Source organism: Caenorhabditis elegans, chromosome III (assembly GCF_000002985.6).
Source record: "Caenorhabditis elegans chromosome III".
Taxonomy (NCBI): domain Eukaryota; kingdom Metazoa; phylum Nematoda; class Chromadorea; order Rhabditida; family Rhabditidae; genus Caenorhabditis; species Caenorhabditis elegans.
Window position 1 is genome coordinate 1,194,235 of NC_003281.10, and position 20,670 is coordinate 1,214,904.

General features: G+C 36.1%; 4 protein-coding genes across 5 annotated transcripts; 2 read left to right on the forward strand and 2 right to left on the reverse strand.

Moving 5' to 3' along the window:
• Nucleotides 1–151: 151 nt before the first annotated feature.
• On the reverse strand, nt 152–2,058 carry dss-1 (putative 26S proteasome complex subunit dss-1). Its single transcript, NM_001384022.2, has 2 exons — nt 1,932–2,058; nt 152–571 (listed from the first exon to the last, which is right to left on the reverse strand). Exons 1-2 carry the CDS (start codon nt 2,040–2,042, stop codon nt 434–436), a joined length of 249 nt encoding a protein of 82 aa, NP_001370842.1. The 5' UTR covers nt 2,043–2,058; the 3' UTR covers nt 152–433.
• Nucleotides 2,059–2,154: 96 nt separating this feature from the next.
• mrpl-45 (Large ribosomal subunit protein mL45) lies at nt 2,155–7,774 on the reverse strand. Its single transcript, NM_064946.8, has 5 exons — nt 7,586–7,774; nt 7,241–7,415; nt 5,966–6,237; nt 4,920–5,112; nt 2,155–3,465 (listed from the first exon to the last, which is right to left on the reverse strand). Exons 1-5 carry the CDS (start codon nt 7,763–7,765, stop codon nt 3,212–3,214), a joined length of 1,074 nt encoding a protein of 357 aa, NP_497347.3. The 5' UTR covers nt 7,766–7,774; the 3' UTR covers nt 2,155–3,211.
• A 537-nt stretch (nt 7,775–8,311) lies between these two features.
• Y119D3B.12 lies at nt 8,312–13,105 on the forward strand. 2 transcript variants are annotated; one of them, NM_001444167.1, is made up of 7 exons: nt 8,314–8,385; nt 8,431–8,541; nt 8,605–8,911; nt 9,365–9,475; nt 11,103–11,515; nt 12,619–12,733; nt 12,960–13,091. In NM_001444167.1, the coding sequence occupies exons 1-6, from the start codon at nt 8,317–8,319 to the stop codon at nt 12,625–12,627; spliced, it is 1,020 nt and encodes a 339-aa protein (NP_001431073.1). In that variant the 5' UTR covers nt 8,314–8,316; the 3' UTR covers nt 12,628–12,733; nt 12,960–13,091. The 2 variants fall into 2 exon arrangements, with proteins under 2 accessions (NP_001380071.1, NP_001431073.1); NM_001393275.1 differs by lacking the exon at nt 11,103–11,515 and having other exon boundaries at nt 8,312–8,385; nt 12,619–12,708; nt 12,960–13,105.
• Nucleotides 13,106–13,898: 793 nt separating this feature from the next.
• orc-3 (ORC_WH_C domain-containing protein) lies at nt 13,899–19,416 on the forward strand. The gene is made up of 7 exons (NM_064948.7): nt 13,899–14,027; nt 14,148–14,490; nt 14,953–15,174; nt 15,660–15,807; nt 16,663–17,264; nt 18,352–18,600; nt 19,213–19,416. The coding sequence occupies exons 1-7, from the start codon at nt 13,906–13,908 to the stop codon at nt 19,363–19,365; spliced, it is 1,839 nt and encodes a 612-aa protein (NP_497349.2). The 5' UTR covers nt 13,899–13,905; the 3' UTR covers nt 19,366–19,416.
• The last annotated feature ends 1,254 nt before the right edge of the window (nt 19,417–20,670 follow it).

Sequence of the window (20,670 nt, forward strand, 5' to 3'; positions counted from 1 at the left end):
AAAAAATTCAAAAAATACGGCAATTTTTCGAATTTTCAGGAAAAAAAATCCATTTTTGGCGGAAAATTTGAATTTTTTTTCAAAATTTTCAATTTTTTTTCGGACTCAAAAACATGAAAAATGGATGAGAACCTCTTTTTCGCAAAAAAAAAAAATTTTAAATAATTTTTTCCGCAAAAATTGAGTTCATTTTACATTTCAGAAGGGAGGAAATATGGATAAAATCCAAAATTTTCACAAAAAAAGGGGTAAAAAATGAGGAAAAGCGGCGGAAAATTGTGATGGAGAATAAATTAGGAAAAAAATCGCAAAAAATTGGGGAAAAATGCTCAAAAATGAGCATTTTTTACGGCGAAACTGGGGAAAAACGGGAGAAAATGGGAAAAATCGGAAATTTTTAGAGCAAAAAAAAAATGGGCGAAAAATCGGAAATTTAGGCGACTTGGTGTCCAGATTTGCGGAGTTCCTCCTTCAATTGCTTCGAAAATTCGCTTTCATGAGTCTCATCATCCCAATTATCCTCCCAAACGTTCACATCATCCTCTTCTCCTTCGGCACGCTCAGCCCATTCCTGCAAAATTTTTTTTTTAGAAAAATCGATTTTTTTTTGAATTTTTCAGAGAAAATTCAATTTTAAAAAATATTTTGTTTGAGGAAATTCTGAAAATTTTTATACTTTTTTTTTGGATTTTCAGCCATTTTTTTCGTAAAAATTGTAATTTTCCGATTTTTTGGCTAAAAATTTGGTCAAAATTCGAATTTGCCGAATTTTTCACCAAATAATTTGTCAAAATCCAAATTTTTCGATTTTTTGCCCAAAATTAAAAATTTCACATTTTTTGGAAAATTCGAATTTTTTTTTGAATAAAATTTGAAAACATTCCAGACTTTATGAAATGTTTGGTAATTTTTTTGTTGATATTTTGCAATTTTTCTTGACTTCCATTTTCTCTTGACAGCCATTTTTCCGCTAAAAATAGATAAAAATTCAAAATTTTGGACTTTTTTGGTCAGAAATTGGATTTTTTAGCCAAAATTCGAATTTTTTGAATTTCTCCGACAAAAAATGGATAAAATAGCGGATTTTTCAGTGAAAATTCGAGTTTTTAAGGAAAAATATCGATTTTTCTGAAATTTGCATCAAAATTCCAAATTTCGGTACTTTAATTTCGCCTAAAAACCTATTTTCCCGAATTTTTACAGGAAATTATCGATTTTTTGGAATTTTCAGACAAAAAATTAAAAAAAAATCGCTGAGTTTGTCAGAGAAAATAGGATTTTTTTTTTCGATTTTTTTTGAGGAAATTCTGAAAATTTTTATACTTTTTTTTTTGGATTTTCAGCCATTTTTTTTGGCCAAAAAATTTGATCAAAATTCAACTGTTCCGATTTTTCCGTCAAAAAATTGGTAAAAATTTAAATTTTCTAATTTTTTGACTAAAAAAATGGGCCAAATTCAAAATTTTTGGACAAAAAATTTGATAAAAATCAATTTTTTTACGATTTTTTGCCTTAAAAATTGGTAAAAATTCAATTTTTCCGATTACTCGGCCAAAAATTGGCCAAAATTCCAATTTTCTAATTTTTTGGACAAAAAATTGGTTAAAAGTCGATTATTCCGATTTTTTAGTTAAAAAATTGGCCAAATTTTGAATTTTCCGATTTTTCGGCAAAAAGTTCGCAAAAAATCAAAATTTCTGATTTTTTTTTGGCCGAAAATTTGCAAAATTTTCAAATTTACCGATTTTTTTTAAATAGCGTATTTTTCAGTGAAAAATTGATTTTTTTTTTTGGTTTTTAAGGGAAATTTCGAAATTTTTCTTATTTTTCCCAATTTTTTTTTCGATGTTTTGGCTAAAAATAGCCAAAAATTCCGATTTTTCGGCTTAAAATCCGTCAATTTTCACAATTTTTTCGCCATTTTCCTCTACCTGAACCGGAAATTCCTCAAATTCTTCCTCCTCGAATTCCTTCTTCTCAACGACAGCAGTGACTGGAACAGCCGAGCTTTTCACGTCTTTTTTGGCGGCGGTAGATGACATTTCGACTGGAAATAGGCTGAAAATAGGCTTAAAAGGCTGAAAAATCGGATAAAAAAGGTAGAAATGGCAAAAAACCGGTTAAAAATAGAAAAATGAACAAAAAATACAGTTTTTCTGAATAATTTTTGCGTTGAAACAAACAATTTGAAAATAAAAAAAATAAAAACAATAAAATAACAAAGAAAAATCCTATAAAACACCATTTTTGCAGGGAAAATCGTGAAAAATCCAAATTTTTAGGCAAAAAAAAAATGGATTTTTGAATAAAAAACTAAAATTTTACGTTAAGAATTGAAAATTTGAGTGAAAATTCAAATTTTTGAGCCAAAAATTGAATTTCTAGCTGAAAAATTGGCATTTCAATAGAAAATTCAAAATTTTAAACTAAATTTCCAGGTTTCTAGCTTGAAAATCAATTTTTGGAGCAAATTTGCCATTTTTAAAGCCGAAAATTTACATTTTAACGTCAAAACTCGAAAAATGCGCGTTTTTGACTTGAAAAATGCAAAATTTGCTCCAAAAATTGATTTTTAAGCTAGAAAACTGGAAATTTAGTTTTAAAATTCGAATTTTCCATTGAAATTCCAACTTTTCAGCTAGAAATCCAAATTTTAGCTCGAAAATTCGAAAATTTCGGCTAAAAATTCAGAATTTTTAATAAAATATTCGAAAATTGAATTTAAAGCCAAAAATAATCGAAATTTGAGGTCAAAAATTGCGAAATTTTCGGGATTTTCAATTTTCAAAAGGTGAAAAATTCAGTTTCACATAAAAATGGCCAGTTTTAAGTCAAAAACGCTCATTTTCAGTTTAAAAATACACATTTTTAACTGAAAATTACTAAATTTTAAGTCAAAAAATACTCAATTTTGGCTCAAAAATGCTCATTTTTAAGTCAAAAATTGAATTTTATATCGAAAATTGGCCATTTTTAGGTCAAAAATACTCAATTTTAGGCCAAAATTCTTATTTTTAGGACGAAAAAGCTCAATTTTGCCTCAAAAATGCTCATTTTTAGCTCCAAAATTGAATTTTACATCGAAAATTGGTCATTTTTAACCCAAAAATGCTCATTTTTAGCTCAAAAACTCCAAATTTTCACGATTTTCCCAACAAAAACAGTGTAAAAACTACTATAAATCTACAACGAAAAAAAACGACATGGTGCATCAAATCTCCTGCTGCTCCTTCTCCTTCTTCGCCTCCTCCAACTTCTCAGTAGTTCTCAACGGAAGAGCTTTTGCCTCAGCGTGCTGCTTTTCGACTTGCTCCGCGCTGAGCATCTGTGTACCGACCATTCCCTGTTTCGCGTCAATCCATTTCGGATAGATTTTACCGTGAAGCCTCCATTCTCCGTCGACTACGGCAATATGATTCTCAAAAACTACGTATTCGACGACATCTTTCTCCTCGTCCTCGGAGCCTGCAGATTTGGAGCATTTTTGGGTGGAAAAGCTTGGAAAATTCGGTGAAAATCAAAATTTTCCGCATTTTTTACCCAAAAATTCAAAAAATTTTGGATATTTTCGAATTTTCCGCGTTATTGAGCGAAGATTCCAAAATTTTTGCATTTTTGAGCAGTTTTGGGTGGAAAAGCTTGGAAAATTCGGTGAAAATCGGATTTTTCCGCATTTTTTACCCGAAAATTCTTAAATTTTGACTGGAAAATGCAAAATGTGCTCGAAAAATTGCTTTTTTTAGCTAGAAATCTGGAATTTCCGTCTAAAAGCATGATTTTTCCACGTCAAATCCAAAATTTCAGCTGAAAATTGAATTTTTCACTCAAATATTCGAAAATTTGCATGTTTTTAGCCAAGAATTCAAAGTTTCGAATCAAAAAATGGGAAATGTTGAGTTTCACATCGAAAATATCGATTTTTGTGCTCAAAAACGCTAATTTCCGCACTTTTTCCACAGAAAATCAGAAAATTTGGGTTTTTGTTTGAATTTTTGCCGTTTTTCCCTCTAAATTAGCATTTTTCCACATTTTTGAGCCAAAATTTCAAATTTTTGGCTATTTTCCGATCTTTCAAGGTTTTCCAACACAAAATTTGATTTTCTCATTGAAAAAACCTAATTTTTTGAAAATCTCACTCAAAATTTGAATTCGAGGGTTACGGTAGCTTTGGAAGGACGCAAACACCAAATTTCACGCAATTTACGCAAAAATTCGCTGAATAGCAGTCACAGGGGTGACATTTTGCGGGTAATTCAAATTTTCGCATGAAAATTAAGCTAAAATTCGGATTCTCCGTCCAATTTGACCCTAATTATCCATTTTTCCGAGCCTTTAAGCCTATTTTCGAATTTCGAGGGTTACGGTAGCCCCAAAAGTACGCAAACACCAAGGCTTGCGTACTCGGCACCGAACTTTACGGCATTTAGCCCAAATTGGCTGAAAACCGAGTTTCGGGTGTTAAAAGTGATGAAAAATTTGAATTTCGTGTTGAAAATCTGTGAAAATAGAAAGTTTTCCGGGAAAAATGAAAATTTGGGCATAGCTTCCGCATCTCCGAGTGACAAATGTGCTCTATTGTCAAATTGTTGGCAGAAATACGGTATTTATTCACATTTTCAGCAAATTTGAGGCTGAAAATGCAAAAAATACAGTTTTTAAGCCAAAAAACCGAGTAGAAGCACACAAGTCACGGAAAATTGCAGTTTTTAGCGATTTCATGTAAAAATTTTGTGAAAAATGGATTTTTTGAGGAATAATCGTAGAAAACCAGGGCAAATGGGGGAAATTGTCGATTTTTTGGGGAAAAATCGCGAAAAACCTGGAAATTGTCGATTTTTATAGGAAAAATCGACGGAAAAACCAAAAAAGTACGGGAATTATCAATTTTTCGAATTTTCCGTCTGAAATTCAATTTTTACCCAATAAAAGCCCTCCAAATCGATCATAAACTGCAAGCTTCTGTCGTGTATGCATTCGTACAGTAATCTGTGCAATATCATTTCCAGATTTCGGCGGATTATCGAAACATCGAACGGCAACGACTCGAGACGGTTCCAACACTGAAATGAGCTCGAAACGAACGGAGCCATTTTCAACGTCGGGCCACATTTTCTGCAAAAAAATCGGGGTTTTAGGGGGAATTTTGGGGGAAAGGTGGGAAAATTTGAGCTAAAAATGGAGAATTTTGGGTAAAAATTGGGTTTTTAATGATTTTTTCGGCAAAAAATTGGGATTTTTCGGCTAAAAATTGGAGAATTTTAGCGAAATTTGCTCCGAATTCTGGGTTTTGGGGTGAAAAACTCATTTTTCGGCAATTTTTCATAAAAATCGCACGATTTTTGCCGATTTTTCGGGCTTTTTGAATAATTTTTGGAATTTTTGGTGGGAAAAATGCCCTTTTCCCCGTTTTTTTGGTGCGAAAATCTCATTTTTTCATGGATTTCCGGCAATTTTGCCGATTTTTCGAGAAATTTCCCACCATTTTCACAAAAAACCCGGTTTTCCGTCAATTTTTGCGTGAAAATCTCAATTTTTAAAAGCGATTCCGAGTAATTTCGGGTCATTTTCTCAATTTTCGTCAGTTTTCGATGATTTTTTTTTTAATCGATTTTTCGGTAAATTTCTGCAATTTCGCGTTAATAATCCGTTTTTTTCGGTAATTTTCACTGATTTAAATGAAATATCAGTGTTTTCGCGAATTTTCTTCATTTTTCTCCAAAATTCCCAATCTTTACGCCAAAAATTTTCTCAATTTTTTCGTAATTTTGCTCGGATTTTCATTTAATTTTCAGTTTCTCGCGTAATTTCTTGATTTTTTTCCAAAATTCCTCAATTTTGCGTCATTTTTCTCGTATTTTCACCAAATTTTCAGTTTTTTCGTCTATTTTCTTCATTTTTATCCAAATTTCTTCAATTTTGCGCCATTTTCCTCAAATTTTCACGAATTTCAATCCAAAAACCGTACCGCAAACGCGTATTCGGTAATATATTTATACATTGCCGTCTTATCCCTCTGTTCCAATGCTCGGTGAGCCTGTACATAGATATCTTCGGCTTTTGCGCAAAACGTTTTAATATCAAATTTCTCGAATCCCTGCTTCTTGCGAATTCGATTCGTTCCCATACGCCAATTGTAGAATTTGTGTTGAATTCGCTGCTTAACCTCGTCGAATTTGTTATTAACGTCGGTAAATGAGCCAGGATTTTCTGGTGGGACATAGGGATCGGCGATTCCGTCTGAAAATTGAGGTTTTTAGGTGAAAAATTGGAATTTTTAGGGAAAATTTAAAGCTTTTAAGTGAAAATTTGAGATTTTTAGGTGAAAAAATAGCCAAAAATTGAATTTTGGCCAATTTTTTGGGCAAAAAATCAAAAATTCTGAATTTTGGCCAATTTTTTAGGCAAAAAATCAAAAAAATTTGGATTTTGGCCAATTTTTTAGACAAAAATCAAAAAATTTGAATTTTGGCCAATTTTTTTAGGCAAAAAGTCAAAAAATTTGGATTTTGGCCAATTTTTTTAGGCAAAAAATCAAAAAAATTTGGATTTTGGCCAATTTTTTAGGCAAAAAATCAAAAAAATTTGAATTTTGGCCAATTTTTTGGGTAAAAAATCAGAAAATTTGGCTTTTTACCAATTTTTTAACTAAAAATCGGAAAATTCTGAATTTTGGCCAATTTTTTAGGCAAAAAGTCAAAAATTCTGAATTTTGGCCAATTTTTTAGGCAAAAATTCGAAAAATTCTGAATTTTGGCCAATTTTTTAGCAAAAATATACGAAAAATAGGTTTTTAGGCAAAATCTGAAACAAAAAATGGCTGAAAATCTAGAGAAATCTGTAATTTTTTCGAAAATGTTCCCTTTCAAGTGAAAAATTGAGATTTTCAGGTAAAAATTGGTAAGTTGAGGGAAAATTTGAGGTTTTTCTGTGAAATTTTGAGAATTTCAGGTAAAATATAGGTGTTTTTAAGTGAAAAATCGAGCATTTAGCTGAAAAACTGCTACTTTTCAGTGAAATTTAGGAGATTTTAGCTGAAAAACAGTTACTTTCATGTGAAAATTTGGATTGTTGGATGAAAATTTGCAATTTTCAGCGATAATTTGTGATTTTTAGTGAAAATTTGGCATTTTTAAGTAAAAACCGTCAATTTCATGAAGAAAACAATATTTTTCTGCTGAAAATCGGGATTTTCAGTGAAAAATCGCGATTTTTTGTGAAATTCGGCCATTTCTCCACTCACAAATCGACTGAAACGTGACTTGTGCCTCATTCCACACACGTGGCTGTGCCTCTTTATACGGATTAATTCCCCGTTTCAGTAGTTCTGTACGCATTTCGCCGGGCGACATTTCGGCTTCTTTTTCGCGAGCCGAGTCCTCGGGAAGCTCGATTAGAAGGGTTTTACGGCCGCGCATCTGCAAAAATTTTGGTTTTTCGTGAAAAAATCGGGGGTTTTCCAGGTTTTTCACGTAGAAATCGTGATTTTCCTCTCATTTTCCGCTTTTTTTCCAACAAAATTCGGGTTTTTTCGCGTGAAAACGTCAATTTTTGGCCTTTTTCCGCCAAAAAAATGCAAATTATTCACCCTTCTGAACAATTTCTCGTTGACGTGCGTATTTCTGTTGGCTTTTGCCTTGTTGGACCTCGTAACTCCCGTAAATCGCTTCATATCGGTGGCTTCTTGGTGATGATGTACGCCAGCTAGTTGAGTTGTGATCGCAGCCGTCGGCTGGACAAAGGAGCGGACGAGCGCCCGTCCAAGCATTTTTTTGAACTGAAAATTGGGATTTTTAGCGTGGAAATTCGTTAAAAAACGGTTTAATCAACTAAATTTCACTAGAAAATACGCGAAACCCGGGAAAACCCGGTGGAAAATCGAATTTTCGCGAAATTTCCCGGTTTTTCACGATTTCTAGGCTTTCACCCGAATTTCCCGGGTGAAATCGATGAATTTAGGCGTTAAATATAGCGAAAAACCCTGAAAAACACGAATTTTCACCCAAAAACCCGAAAAAAACCGAAAAATTCCGCAGAAAATCAAGAAAAATGATGAAAATTCCGGCGAAAATAAAAACAAATAAAAAATCATGACGTTGCGATGGAGCGCACTTGCAACATGCGCGTAGGGTTCGGTGTTTGCGGACCGCGCGGTGTTTGCGTACTTTTATGGATTTTTTTTTTTTGATAATTTTTTTGGCGATTTTCGGGGAAATTTGGCGATTTTTAGGGATAAATTTTGCTGAAAATTCAAAAAATTCAATTTTTTATCGCTAAAATCACCATTTTGACCAGGAAAACCTTGGATTTTTCCAGAAAATGACGGATTACATGGCACAAATGCTCAATGAGCTCATGGGATCGCAGAGAGACGCGAATCCCGGCGAGGTTTACCCAATTTTGCCCCAAATTTCTAATTTTTTGAATTTATAGCGCAGAGAAATTCGCTACGACGACCCAAATGTGTGCACCGACTTCCTTGTTGGCTTCTGTACGCACGATATATTTAGGAATACGAAAAATGACTTGGGATTCTGCAAATATGTAGGATTTTTTGATTTTCTTGGTTTTTCCGCGAAAAAAACCCGAAATTTTATCGATTTTCAGACGACACACGACGAAAATCTCAAAAATTCGTATAAAAACTCGGATAAAAAGTGGCGAATGGGATTTGAGAAGCGATTCCTGGAGCGGATTCGCCGAATTCATGAAGATGTTCGCCGGAAGATTCAGAAGCACGAAGATCGGCTCGCCGTGACTCAGGGCGAGTCGAAAAGTGCCGAGGAGACGTTTGGGCAGAAAATTCTGGAAATTGAGCAGCGCCGGGAGCAATTGACGAAAAAAATGGAGGATTTGATGGATGAAGCCGCGTTGGAGGGAGAAAAAGGAAATGTGGACGCAGCGCAGACCGCTGGTACGGAGGAAATCCAGAAAAACACCTGAAAATTTGGAAAAAAACGAGATTTCTGTTAAAAAATTCGGGAAAACCCTGAAATTTAGCCGAAAATCCCCATTTTTCACCTAAAAGAGTTCGAAAAACCGATTTTTAACCCCAAAAAATCAACTTTGTGTCAATTTTCGCCCTAGAATCATCAACAAAAAAAATCGCAAAAAAGCTGAAAACTCTAATTTTTAAGAAAAACCCACAAAAATGGTCAAAAATCTGCATTTTTAAGTGGAAATATACACTTTTCGGCTGATTTTCGCCCAAAAATCCACAAATTATGCTGGAAAACTGCTGAAAATGCCCATTTTCATCTGAAAAACTGAGAAAAATTCAAAATTTTCAGGAAAAGCCCAAAAATTCGCGAAAAAACTCATTTTCCACCTAAAAAATTCAAATTTCCCGCTAAAAAACGAATTTCAGTTGATCGTGCGGACAAGGCAAAGGTGGAAGTCGAAGAGCTCACTCAGGAAGCGGAAAAATTGAAATCGGAGAAGGAAAGAGCCATAAATATGGAGGAAAATGTCACTGCAGGTGCTGAAAATCGAAATTTTCAGTTAAAAATTACAATTTTCGCTGGAAAAACTGATTTTTCGACGAATTTTCAGGATTTTTAGGCTATTTTTTGCAAATTTTGAGACATTTGCAGATAATTTTCAGTGAAATTACCTGATTTTTTGAATTTTTATGAATTTTAGGTGCATTTCAACGAAATTTAGCGATTTTTAACCCGTTTTTCCACTGAAATTCCCATTTTTAGACTATTTTCACAATAAAATCCCTCAAAAATGCGATTTTCAGGCTATTTATCCTTGAAAAATGCTGAAAATTACAATTTTAAACTCATTTTTTCTAGTAAAATCACTCAAAAATACATTTTAACCCCATTTTTCCCTTTAAAAATGCGATTTTCAGCACATTTTACCCTAAAAATCACATAAAAAGACGATTTTCAGCCAATTTTCCACTAAATTCACCCTAATTTTCAAAAAATTCTACTTTTTAGCCAATTTCTCGACAAAAATACGATTATCAGGTCATTTTACCAATAAAATCTCAAAAAATTTCATTAAAAAACTGAAAATTATAGTTTAAACCCATCTTTCCATTAAAATCACAAAAAAAAAACTATTTTTCTACTAAAATCACCGGCTAACCGCTCGAAAATTTCAGTTTTCAACACATTTCACACAAAAAATGCAATTTTAAGCTCATTTTTCCAATAAAATCACATAAAAATGCGATTTTCTGCATATTTTACTCTAAAAATCCCACAAAAATACGATTTTCAGGCTACTTTCCCCTTAAAAATGCTGAAAATTACAATTTTAAACTCATTTTTCTCGTAAAATTACTCAAAAATACGATTTTTAACCATTTTTCCTCTAATATAACTTAAAAATACGGATTTTAACCCATTTTAAGCTAATTTTCCACTAAAACTGCTCAGAATTGACATTTTCGGTCCATTTTTAACTTAAATTAACTCAAAATTCCCATCTTTAAAGCTATTTTCACACCAAAATGACTCAAAAATACGATTTTTAACCATTTTTCCACTAATATCACTAAAAAATACGGATTTTAACCCATTTTAAGCTAATTTTCCTCTAAAACTACTCAAAATTGACATTTTAGGCCCATTTGTAACTTAAAATAACTCAAAATTCCCTTCTTTAAAACTATTTTCACACTAAATCCACTCAAAAATACGCTTTTAAGCTCTTTTTTCCAATAAATGTACTAAAATTTGTAGTTTTCAGCTCAATTTCCCACTAAAATCACTCGAAAAATACGATTTTAAGCCCATTTTTCCACTATTTTCACTAAAAAATACGGATTTTAACCCATTTTAAGCTAATTTTTCTCGTAAAATTACTCAAAAATACGATTTTTAACTATTTTTCCACTAATATCATTGAAAAATACGGATTTTAATCTATTTTAAGCTAATTTTCCACTAAAACTACTCAAAAACACGATTTTTAACCATTTTTCCACTAAAATCACTCGAAAAATACGATTTTTAACCATTTTAAGCTAATTTTCTACTCAAAATTGTCATTTTAGGCCTATTTTTAGAACACTTTTCCACTAAATTCACTCGAAAAATACGATTTTCAGCCCATTTTTCCACTATTTTCACTCAAAAATCTTCCAGGAAACCGGCAAATGCAAGTGTGTCAAATCTGCGGCTGTTTCATGCTCCAAAACGATGCTCCACAGCGTGTCGACGATCATTTAACCGGAAAATTGCACATTGCCTACCAACAAATCTCCGATACAATTAAAACAATCGAACTGGAAATGCAGACGAGTCAGCAGAAGGCTGAGATGAAGCGAAAACGTTCGAGAAGCCGATCTACGGATCGAGGCGCGGATCGGAAACGATCTACGGAGCAGCACCATCACAGTCATCGGAGCAGCCGGGATCATAGAGATCATCGGCACCGGGATCATCGTGGAGAGCACAGAGAGCACAGAGAGCACAAAGAGCACCGGAGAGATGATCGGCATCGATCGGAGAGATCAGAAAGATCAGAAAGATCGGAAAGATCCGATAGAGAGCGAAAAGTACGGTTTTCTCCTGAAAACTGACTGAAAATTCGTGAAAAATTACCCGGAAAACCGGAATTTTCATCCAAAAACACGGAATTTGGCTGGAAATCCGCGAAAAATAACCTGAAAATTCAGAATTTTCGGCCAAAAATGGAATTTGACTGAAAATTCGCGAAAAATGACCTAAAAATCAGAATTTTCAGCCAAAATTCATGAAAACCATGAAATTTGGCTGAAAAATCGCCAAAAAATGACCGAAAAATTAGAATTTTCAGCCAAAACACAGAATTTGGCTGAAAATTCGCTGAAATTTACCCAAAAATCAGAATTATCGGTCAAAATTCCGTAAATTCACGGGATTTTGGCTGAAAATCAGAATTTTCGGCCAAAATTCATGAAAAAAGTGGAATTTGGCTGAAAATCAGCGAAAAATGACATAAAAATTAGAATTTTGAGCCAAAAAATGGAATTTGATTTGAAAATTCGCGAAAAGTAACCGGAAATTCAGAATTTTCAGCCAAAATTCATGAAAAACATGGAGCCTAACTGAAAATTCGCGAAAAATGACCGCAAAACCAGAATTTTCAGTTAAAATTTATGAAAACCATGGAATTTGACTGAAAATTGCATAATTTTGAAGATTTACCTGCAAAAATCGATATTTTTTGCTTTTTTCCCTGAAAAATCGATAAAATACCGATTTTCAAGTGGAAATCGATAAATTTTGGGGATTTTTTTAGAAAAAGCGATAATCTTTTGATTTTTCACTGGAAAATCGATAAATTTCGAACAAGACTTTGTAAAAATCGAAAATTTTTGGCTTTTCTAACTGAAAAATCGATAATTTTCTAATTTTTAACTAAAAAATCACTGACTTTCTAATTTTTCCTGTAAAAAATCGATAAAAAACCCAAAATTTCTCTTCGAAAATCGATGTTTTTCGGCTTTTTCACTAAAATCTCAATAATTTTCAAATTTTTCGGGAAAAAATCTCGATTTTTGGCTGGAAAATTAACAATTTTCACATTTTTCCTGTAAAAAATCAATAAATTTCCACATTTTATACCAGAAAATCGATAAATTCCCGAAATTTCTCTTCGAAAATCGATAATTTTCAGCGCCACTAGACCGCCGCCGCCGCCGTCGTGCCGGGACCCAAAATTCTCCAAATTTTTGCACAATCTTCTCTTGTTAGCTCCCCACCAAAAGTACGTTTCCTTCAGCGATTCGCAGGTGAGTGGACCGCCCCTCTAATTACAGATTTTCAGATTTTTTGGGCCTGAAAATAGGCCGTTTTAAGCCCAATTTTCGCTCGGCCCCGCCCCCTTTTCAGGTTTCTGTATCCCCGGAATCTTGTTCGCCGATCTATGAAATTTTGTCAGTGTGTGTTGATCAGTTAGTTGACTATCATCGACCCAAAATTATCGATTTTTCGGGAAAAATTATTGATTTTTTTCAGATTTCTCTATCTACACCGAGCCGCCCACACGTTTTCACCTGCTAATTATCGATTTTTTTAAATTGATTTTTTATTATTTATCTCTCTGTAGAATCTTTTTGGTCTGTGAATTGGAATAAAATTGATTTTTCGAAAATAAAAAAAATAATTTTTTTTAGGTTTTTAAAAAGATTTTCGCGAAAAAATGAGGATTTTGAGAGAAAAATCGATTTTTCGACAAAATTTTTGAAATTTCAGTGGTTTTCATGTGAAAATTTTGAATTTACGCGAATTTTTTCAATATTTCGACGATTTTCGCTGGCAAAAACTTAAAATTTAAGGCATTTTTCGAAGTTTGAAAAAATTTGGCCCCAAAATCGATTTTTTGGCCAAATTTTTGGATTTTTAGCGGTTTTTTTGTGGAAAATTCGAAAAAATGCTTATTTTTGCGATATTCCAAGGTTTGAGGGCAAAAATTGGAAATTTGAGGCATTTTTTGATTTTTGGAGAAATTTGCCGCAAAAATCAATTTTTCGATGAAATTTTTGAATTTTTAGCGCTTTTTGTGTTAAAAATTCGAATTTATTGCATTTTTTCTGATATTTCGACGATTTTCGCGGGCGAAAATTGAAGATTTGAAGCATTTTTTCGATTTTTTAAGAAATTTGCCGCAAAAATCGATTTTTCAACGAAATTTTCCGGTTTTTTACAAGAAAAGGGGTTTAAAACGCAGTTCTCATAAAATTTTACGTCTTTTTTCAACAATTTTACCTGAAAAAACCCAAAATTCACACGGAAAACCTCTGTTTTTCGGTAAAATCGGTACAATTCACCTAAAAATGCAATAATGCAAGCGCGCTCCACTGTACAATTTCAGTTTTTTCTGGGCGCGGAATTCGAATTTGAATGGGTTTTTCGTCGATTTTCAGCCATTTCCCATCAATTTTTGCCAATTTTCAGTCAAAAAATGACGCCCGGCATCACTTTTCACCGCGGAAACAAGAAATTAAAGCTAGGAAAGGCGGAAATCAACGAGGCAATCGAGTTTCCCGAGGATTTTGAGTTTTGCTCAATGGAACAGGAGAGGAGGTGGGTTTTTAAACAAATTTCAACTGAAAATTGTTAATTTACACTATTAAGTTTGAATTTGAAGTAAACTGTAAACTGAAAAAAAACGTAATTTTTCACTAAAAACGGTTTTTTTTCCAGATTTTTCAAAAATTTCGTCGATGACGTCACGAGATTCGACGAAAAAATGGCTCACACCACGGCGAGCATCTACGACACGGCAACCAACGAAATCGCCACTTGGATCCTTAAAAAACCCGGAAAATCGTCGAAAACGAAGGGAATTTCGGTTTTTTCGCCGAATGAGCCGATTGGGACGTTAAAATGTGCTCTGGTTCAGTGTAATTTTACGGATATTTCCCGGTTGATTGGTGATTTTCGGCAGAAATTACTGGAAAAATCCACGGAAAATCTGGAAGTCAGGGATCACTTGGTGACGGAGAACGACGCGATTCACGAGATTATTGATCGGATTTTGGAGAAGGTAGCCGCGACCGCGACCGCAACGCATGACGAATTTCGATTTTTTTTTTGGTTTTGAACTTGCTCGACAACCAGGAAAAATCGATTTTTCCGGAAAAAAACACCAATTTCCAGACCGCAACGCACCTGAAATTCAAAAAAAAAAAGTCGAGAAAATCGATTTTCCGTCAACCGCGACGCGACCGCAACGCATCCAAATTTATTTAAAATTCAAAATTTCCGGAAAATTATCGATTTTTTAACGAAAAACACCAAATTTCCAAACCGCGACGCGACTGCTACGCACCTAAAATTCAGGAAAATTCAAATTTTCCCAAAAACTATCGATTTTTAAACGAAAAAAAGGCAAATTTCCGAACCGCGACGCGACCGCAACGCATCGAAATTTTTAAAAAATTCAAATTTTCCAGACCGCGACGCGACCGCAACGCACCATATTTTTAAAAAATTTCAAATTTTTCAGAACACGTCCTCAACAACATGCCACGTCATCATAATTCGTCAATTCGAATCTCTCCGTCCCAATTTCTTTGCGTCTCTCGTCTCTCTTCTCTTCTCAAATTCCACGTGTCGCCGTCTAATTCCACGTATCAAACTGATGACGTGTGTCTCGACGTCACCAGCGTTTTTTACGCAAAATTGCGGACTTGAGACGGCAAATTTGATGGATTTGACGCATTTTAGGGTGATTTTCGACTACTTTTCGGCCATGGCCTAACTTTTGCACAGTGTAGAAAAGTTAGGCCATCGCTTGAAAATTGAAGAATAAACTCGGAAAAGTTGGAGAAAATCAAGGAAAATTCAAATTTTTCGATTTTTTCGTGTAAAAACTGCAAAAATTTTGAATTCCCGCTGAAAAAATAGTGGTGGCCTAACTTTTTATCAACTGCAAAAGTTCGGCCACCAGTGAAAAATCGTCCAAATCGATGAAAATTATTTTAAAAATCTATAAAAATTTATTTTTTAAAAAATCTTAGCAGGTGGCCGAACTTTTCACGAAATGCAAAAGTTCGGCCACCTGCTAAAAACTCGATTTCTTACCGAATTTATCGATTTTGAAGATTTTTTACAGGTGGCCGAACTTTTGCAGGTGATGAAAAGTTCGGCCACCGCTTGAAAATTCAAAAATTTTCGGAAAAAATCTCCCAAAAACCGCCAATTTTTTTCCAGTTCACCAAACTCGACGACATTTTTTCAAAAATAATTGCTACCGGTTGCCACGCCCACTTCTTGCCGCCCCGCCCACCGCCAAAAAATATTGAAGAAGACGATCCGGCACTGCTCAACAATTTTGACTGCGCTCCGGCCGTTTTTTCAGGTAAACAATGTGTGGAAAATTTGAATTTCCCGCCCAAAAAAAAGTGGTGGCCGAGGTTTTTACAGGTTGCAAAAGTTCGGCCACCAGGGAAAAATCGCCTAAAAGCATTAAAATCGATGAATATCAGTAAAAATCAATATTTCTAACTGGTGGCCGAACTTTTCACCACCTGCAAAAGTTCGGCCACCTGTTAAAAATCGTCTAAATCGATGAAAATTAGTACAAAATCGAGTTTTCAGCACGTGGCCGAACTTTTCATCAGTTGGAAAAGTTCGGCCACCAGTGAGAAACCGCATAAAAGTATTAAAATCGATAAAAATCAGTGAAAAACCGAATTTTCAGCGGGTGGCCGAACTTTTCACATTCTGAAAAAATTCGGCCACCAGTGAAAAATCAAAGCACTAAAATCGACTAAAATTAGTGAAAAATCGCCTCAAAGCATTAAAATCGATGAAAATTATTGAAAAATCGATATTTTAACAGGTGGCCGAACTTTTCCCATTCTGCAAAAGTTCGGCCACCAATGAAAAATCGCCAAAATCAGTAAAAATCGATGTTTTTAACAGGTGGCCGAACTTTTCATCAGCTGAAAAAGTTCGGCCACCTGTGAAAAATCTGCAAAAAAAAAAAAGAAAAATCGCCGAAAATCATTAAAATTGATGTTTTAGCTAATGGCCGAAGTTTTGCAAGTGATGAAAAGTTCGGCCACCTGTTGAAAATATCGATTTTTCACCGAATTTATCGATTTAAACGATTTTTCACACGTGGCCGAACTTTTCACAAGTTGCAAAAGTTCGGCCACCAGAAAAAAAAAATCAATTTTTTATCGATTTTTCTCAAATTTTCTACTTGCAGGACCCTTCATGAAATACCTAAAAAATCGATTTTTCGCCTGCGACTACTCGATTTCTGCACTCTCTCGTGCCATCCAATTGGCTCTTCTTCAGAAATATCTCGAGGATCCCCTCTGGCGAGAAGATGCTCACGACGCAGAGCTCCAAAAATACGACCGTGTGCTCCGTGTGTTTCTCGAAGAATTTGGTGAAAATCCGGCCGAAATCGACGAAAAATTGGCTGAAAATCTGCGATGCCACGTGGAAATTCAGTCGGATGGCGGCGATTTTTGGACGAAAATTCGCCACGAATCGATATTTCAAGAACGAAAATCTGCGATTTTTGACGGAAATTCCACCAATTTGCACTCATTTTTGCGTCGATTTTTGGCAAAAATCACTCCAATTGACCCAAAATTCTGTGAAAAATTGGAAAATCTACGCGAAAATCTGATCTCCGCTGAGCAAAACCCAGAAAAGTCGGAAATTTCGCCGGAAAAATCGATAACAACGACACAAAAAATGAGCTTCCTGGAGATGCAGAAGCAGCGCCGATCGGCTATGACGGCCAAGCAGCAGAACCCACTGAGAAGTGCGAAAAGTGCGATTTTTTCGCATGTTATGGTACGAAAACTGAGGAAAATTGGTCAAAAAACAATGAAAATCGATGAAAAACCGGCGATTTTAGTTGGTGGCCGAACTTTTGCAAGGTGGAAAAGTTCGGCCATCTGTGAAAAATGATGGAAAACTGAGGGTTTCAGTGAAAAAAAACGCGAAAAATCGGCTGTTTTCAGTCGGTGGCCGAACTTTTGCAAGGTGGAAAAGTTCGGCCATCTGTGAAAAATGATGGAAAACTGAGGGTTTCAGTGAAAAATGGGAAAAATTTACTGTTTTCAGTCGGTGGCCGAACTTTTTCAAGAACAAAAAGTTAGGCCACCAGTGGAAAGTGATGAAAAATTGAAATTTTCAATGAGAAAACGCGAAAAATTGGCTATTTTTGTAGATGGCCGAACTTTTGCAAGGTGGAAAAGTTCGGCCATCAGTGAAAAATGATGGAAAACTGAGGGTTTCAGTGAAAAAAACGCGAAAAATCGGCTGTTTTCAGTCGGTGGCCGAACTTTTGCAAGGTGGAAAAGTTCGGCCATCTGTGAAAAAGTTTCTAGGTCATGGCCTAACTTTTCCTCTTCCTGTAAATGTTCGGTCATCAAAAGACACGTGAAACCCAGTAATTTTAGAGTTGGTGGCCTAACTTTCTCAAGTTTCCAAAATTCGGCCACCGATGAAAAATCGGTAAAACCCAGTTTATCAGATGGTGGCCGAACTTTTGCTAGCAAGAAAACCTAGGCCACTTTGTAAAGAAGCATTCGAGTGGTAGCCGAACCTTTCGAAAAGTTAGGCCACATGTGGAAATTCTAAACATTTGCTTTTGCAGCTAGGCCACCAGCGAATCCAACTGGTGGCCGAACTTTTCAAGTTTGCAAAAGTTCGGCCATCAATGAAAATTCATTAAACACTGAAATTTTCACCAATTTTCAAGAAAAAACAAGCAATTTCCCAGGTGGCCTAACTTTTCAAGTTCGCAAAAGTTCGGCCACCTTGGAAAATCAACGAAAATCGATGAAAAACAGTAATTTTATCCGGTGGCCGAACTTTTCCCAGGATGAAAAAGTTCGGCCACCCTTCAAAAATAGGTTTTAAAACCTTTTTACAGAATCTCTTCGAGACCACCCTTCAACCGTACCCCTCCACGTGGCGTAACGTCATCGGCGCCAATTTCTGGATCGATGACGTCACGAAGACGTCACTGGACGCGTCCGACGAGTACGATATCGAAAATGCGATGCTCAACGCGAAAAAATTCGAAAAAATGCCAATTTCCGTCGCGTGGAGGTGCCTGCTGACGCATCGCAACTTCAAATCCGTACCGATGGCCGAGTGGGCGGAGCTTTTTCTCAGAAATGTACGGTTTTTGATGTCTGCCTACGCGCCTGCCTGCCTACCTGCCTACTTACTTGCCTGCCTGCTTATTTGCCCACAAACCTAGTTGCCTGCCTACCTACCTACCTAATTTCCTGCCTACAAGCCTGCCCACCTCTTCAATCACCTACGTATCTACCTACCTATTGGCCTGCCTACCTATCTACTTCCTGCCCTACTGCCTACCAATTCACCCGCCTACCTGGCTAGTTACATGCCTACCTACCTATATACCTACCTGCCTTTTTACCTACTGACCTATTTGAGTGCCTACCTGCCTATCGGCCCTTTATTTCTGCGTGCTTATTTCCCTGCTTGTCTACAGACCTACAAGCCTGCCCACCTGCCTGCCCAATTGCCTATTTGCCTGCCTACCTACCTACCTACTTATCTGCCTCACTAACCGCTTATCTACCTACTTGCTTACTAGCCTACCTTCCTGATCTCCTGCCCTACTGCCTACCAATTCACCTGACTGCCTGCCTAGTTACATTATCTACCTACCTGCTTCACTACCCGCCTACCTGCCTGCCTACCTGCCTACCTACCCAGGCAGACACACCTAAAAACCATCTAAAAACCTCCAAACTTGCAGGTACAACAAATGAGCCGAAAATCAGCGAAAGGCGCGTTTTTCGCCGCCGCCGGCCAACTCGAGCACATTGGGCTCATTCGTGGAGCCGTCGACAAAAAGTCGACAAATGTTCACGTTCTGTACCATCCGATTTCGTTTATTCCCGATATTTGAACTATTTTTATTTTTTTGCGAAGATTTTCGAATGAATTTTGTGTATTGATTATTTTTGGGTTTTTTTTTGTGAAGCTGAAATTCGACGTAAGAGCCAAAAATTGGAGCGCGCCCGACACGTTCGGGTTTCCGCAGTTATTTGAAACACGAAATTCTGGCTTCCCTCATAAATTGAAATGGAAGAGTAAAAAAAGAAAAAAAAAACAGACTGACTCAATGATATGGTATTCATGTTTTGTCTCAATTTTGTAGAAACTCGACCAGCTCCAGAGAAAACTCGCTCGCTTTCTGCGGAAGAGGCTGGAGCCGTCAAATATCGATTCGCAATTTGTGACAATATCGGGAATTTTGCTCGGATCTGATTATCATGCCAGAACAAACTAGGGTCATGTGTGTCCTATCATTGCCAGAATCAAAAAGTAGTTCCACCTCCGCTGACGCCAAAACACGAACATCAACTGGGGTTTTCTCTTCGACTAATCTGTCTTTCGAGCTATCGAAAACAAAAATTGTTTGTTTTCAGCTGGGTTTTGCTTGTTCGCTCTGTTGATAATATGAAAACAAAATAGGCGCGCACTTCAAATATGGTTTTTTTGACGATTTTGTCCTTTGTTTATAACTAGGGCTTCCATGTGAGAGCGGTGCGGCGACGGCGCCTCACGCCAGCCTCACGCCGGCCGGCCTTCGCCGTCGCCGGTCGCCGCGCTGTGCATATTGGCGTGAGCTCCGGTGTATGCGTAGGGAGGATTTACGGCTGCATACCGTAGTTTTGCAATTCTATTTTGCGCAACGTGATTCAAAAAGTGGTTATTAGGAAGCGGTCGACACATTCTGGGTTCCGCGCCGCACTGTACATGCGGATACGTTGCGGCGTTTGTGGCGGCGTGAGGCTGTTTGAGGCGCCTCATCGGCCGGCGAAGGCGCCGCAGCGGCGCCGAGATGGAATCCCTATTTATAACATAAAATAATATTTTACTTTGTTCGTTTGTATTTCGAATTTCGAAAATTTTCGAACACGAAAAACCGAAATATTTCGAAATTTTCCCAAGTTTCTTCCTCACTCTTATTTTCCGGCCAATGACGTTTGCTATCTTATCAATTCACTCTTTTCCAGTCCCGCCCTTCATTCACACAGGTTTTAATTTTAGTTCAGCATGATTGCAATTGTTTTTGACTCTTTTTCAAAATTGCAGGCGCCTACACGCCACTTTCAGTACTAAATCAAGCAAAATAATCCCCTCTCCCTCACTCTTATTTTCCGTCCAGGACGTTTGCTATCTTATCAATTCACTCTTTTCCAGTCCC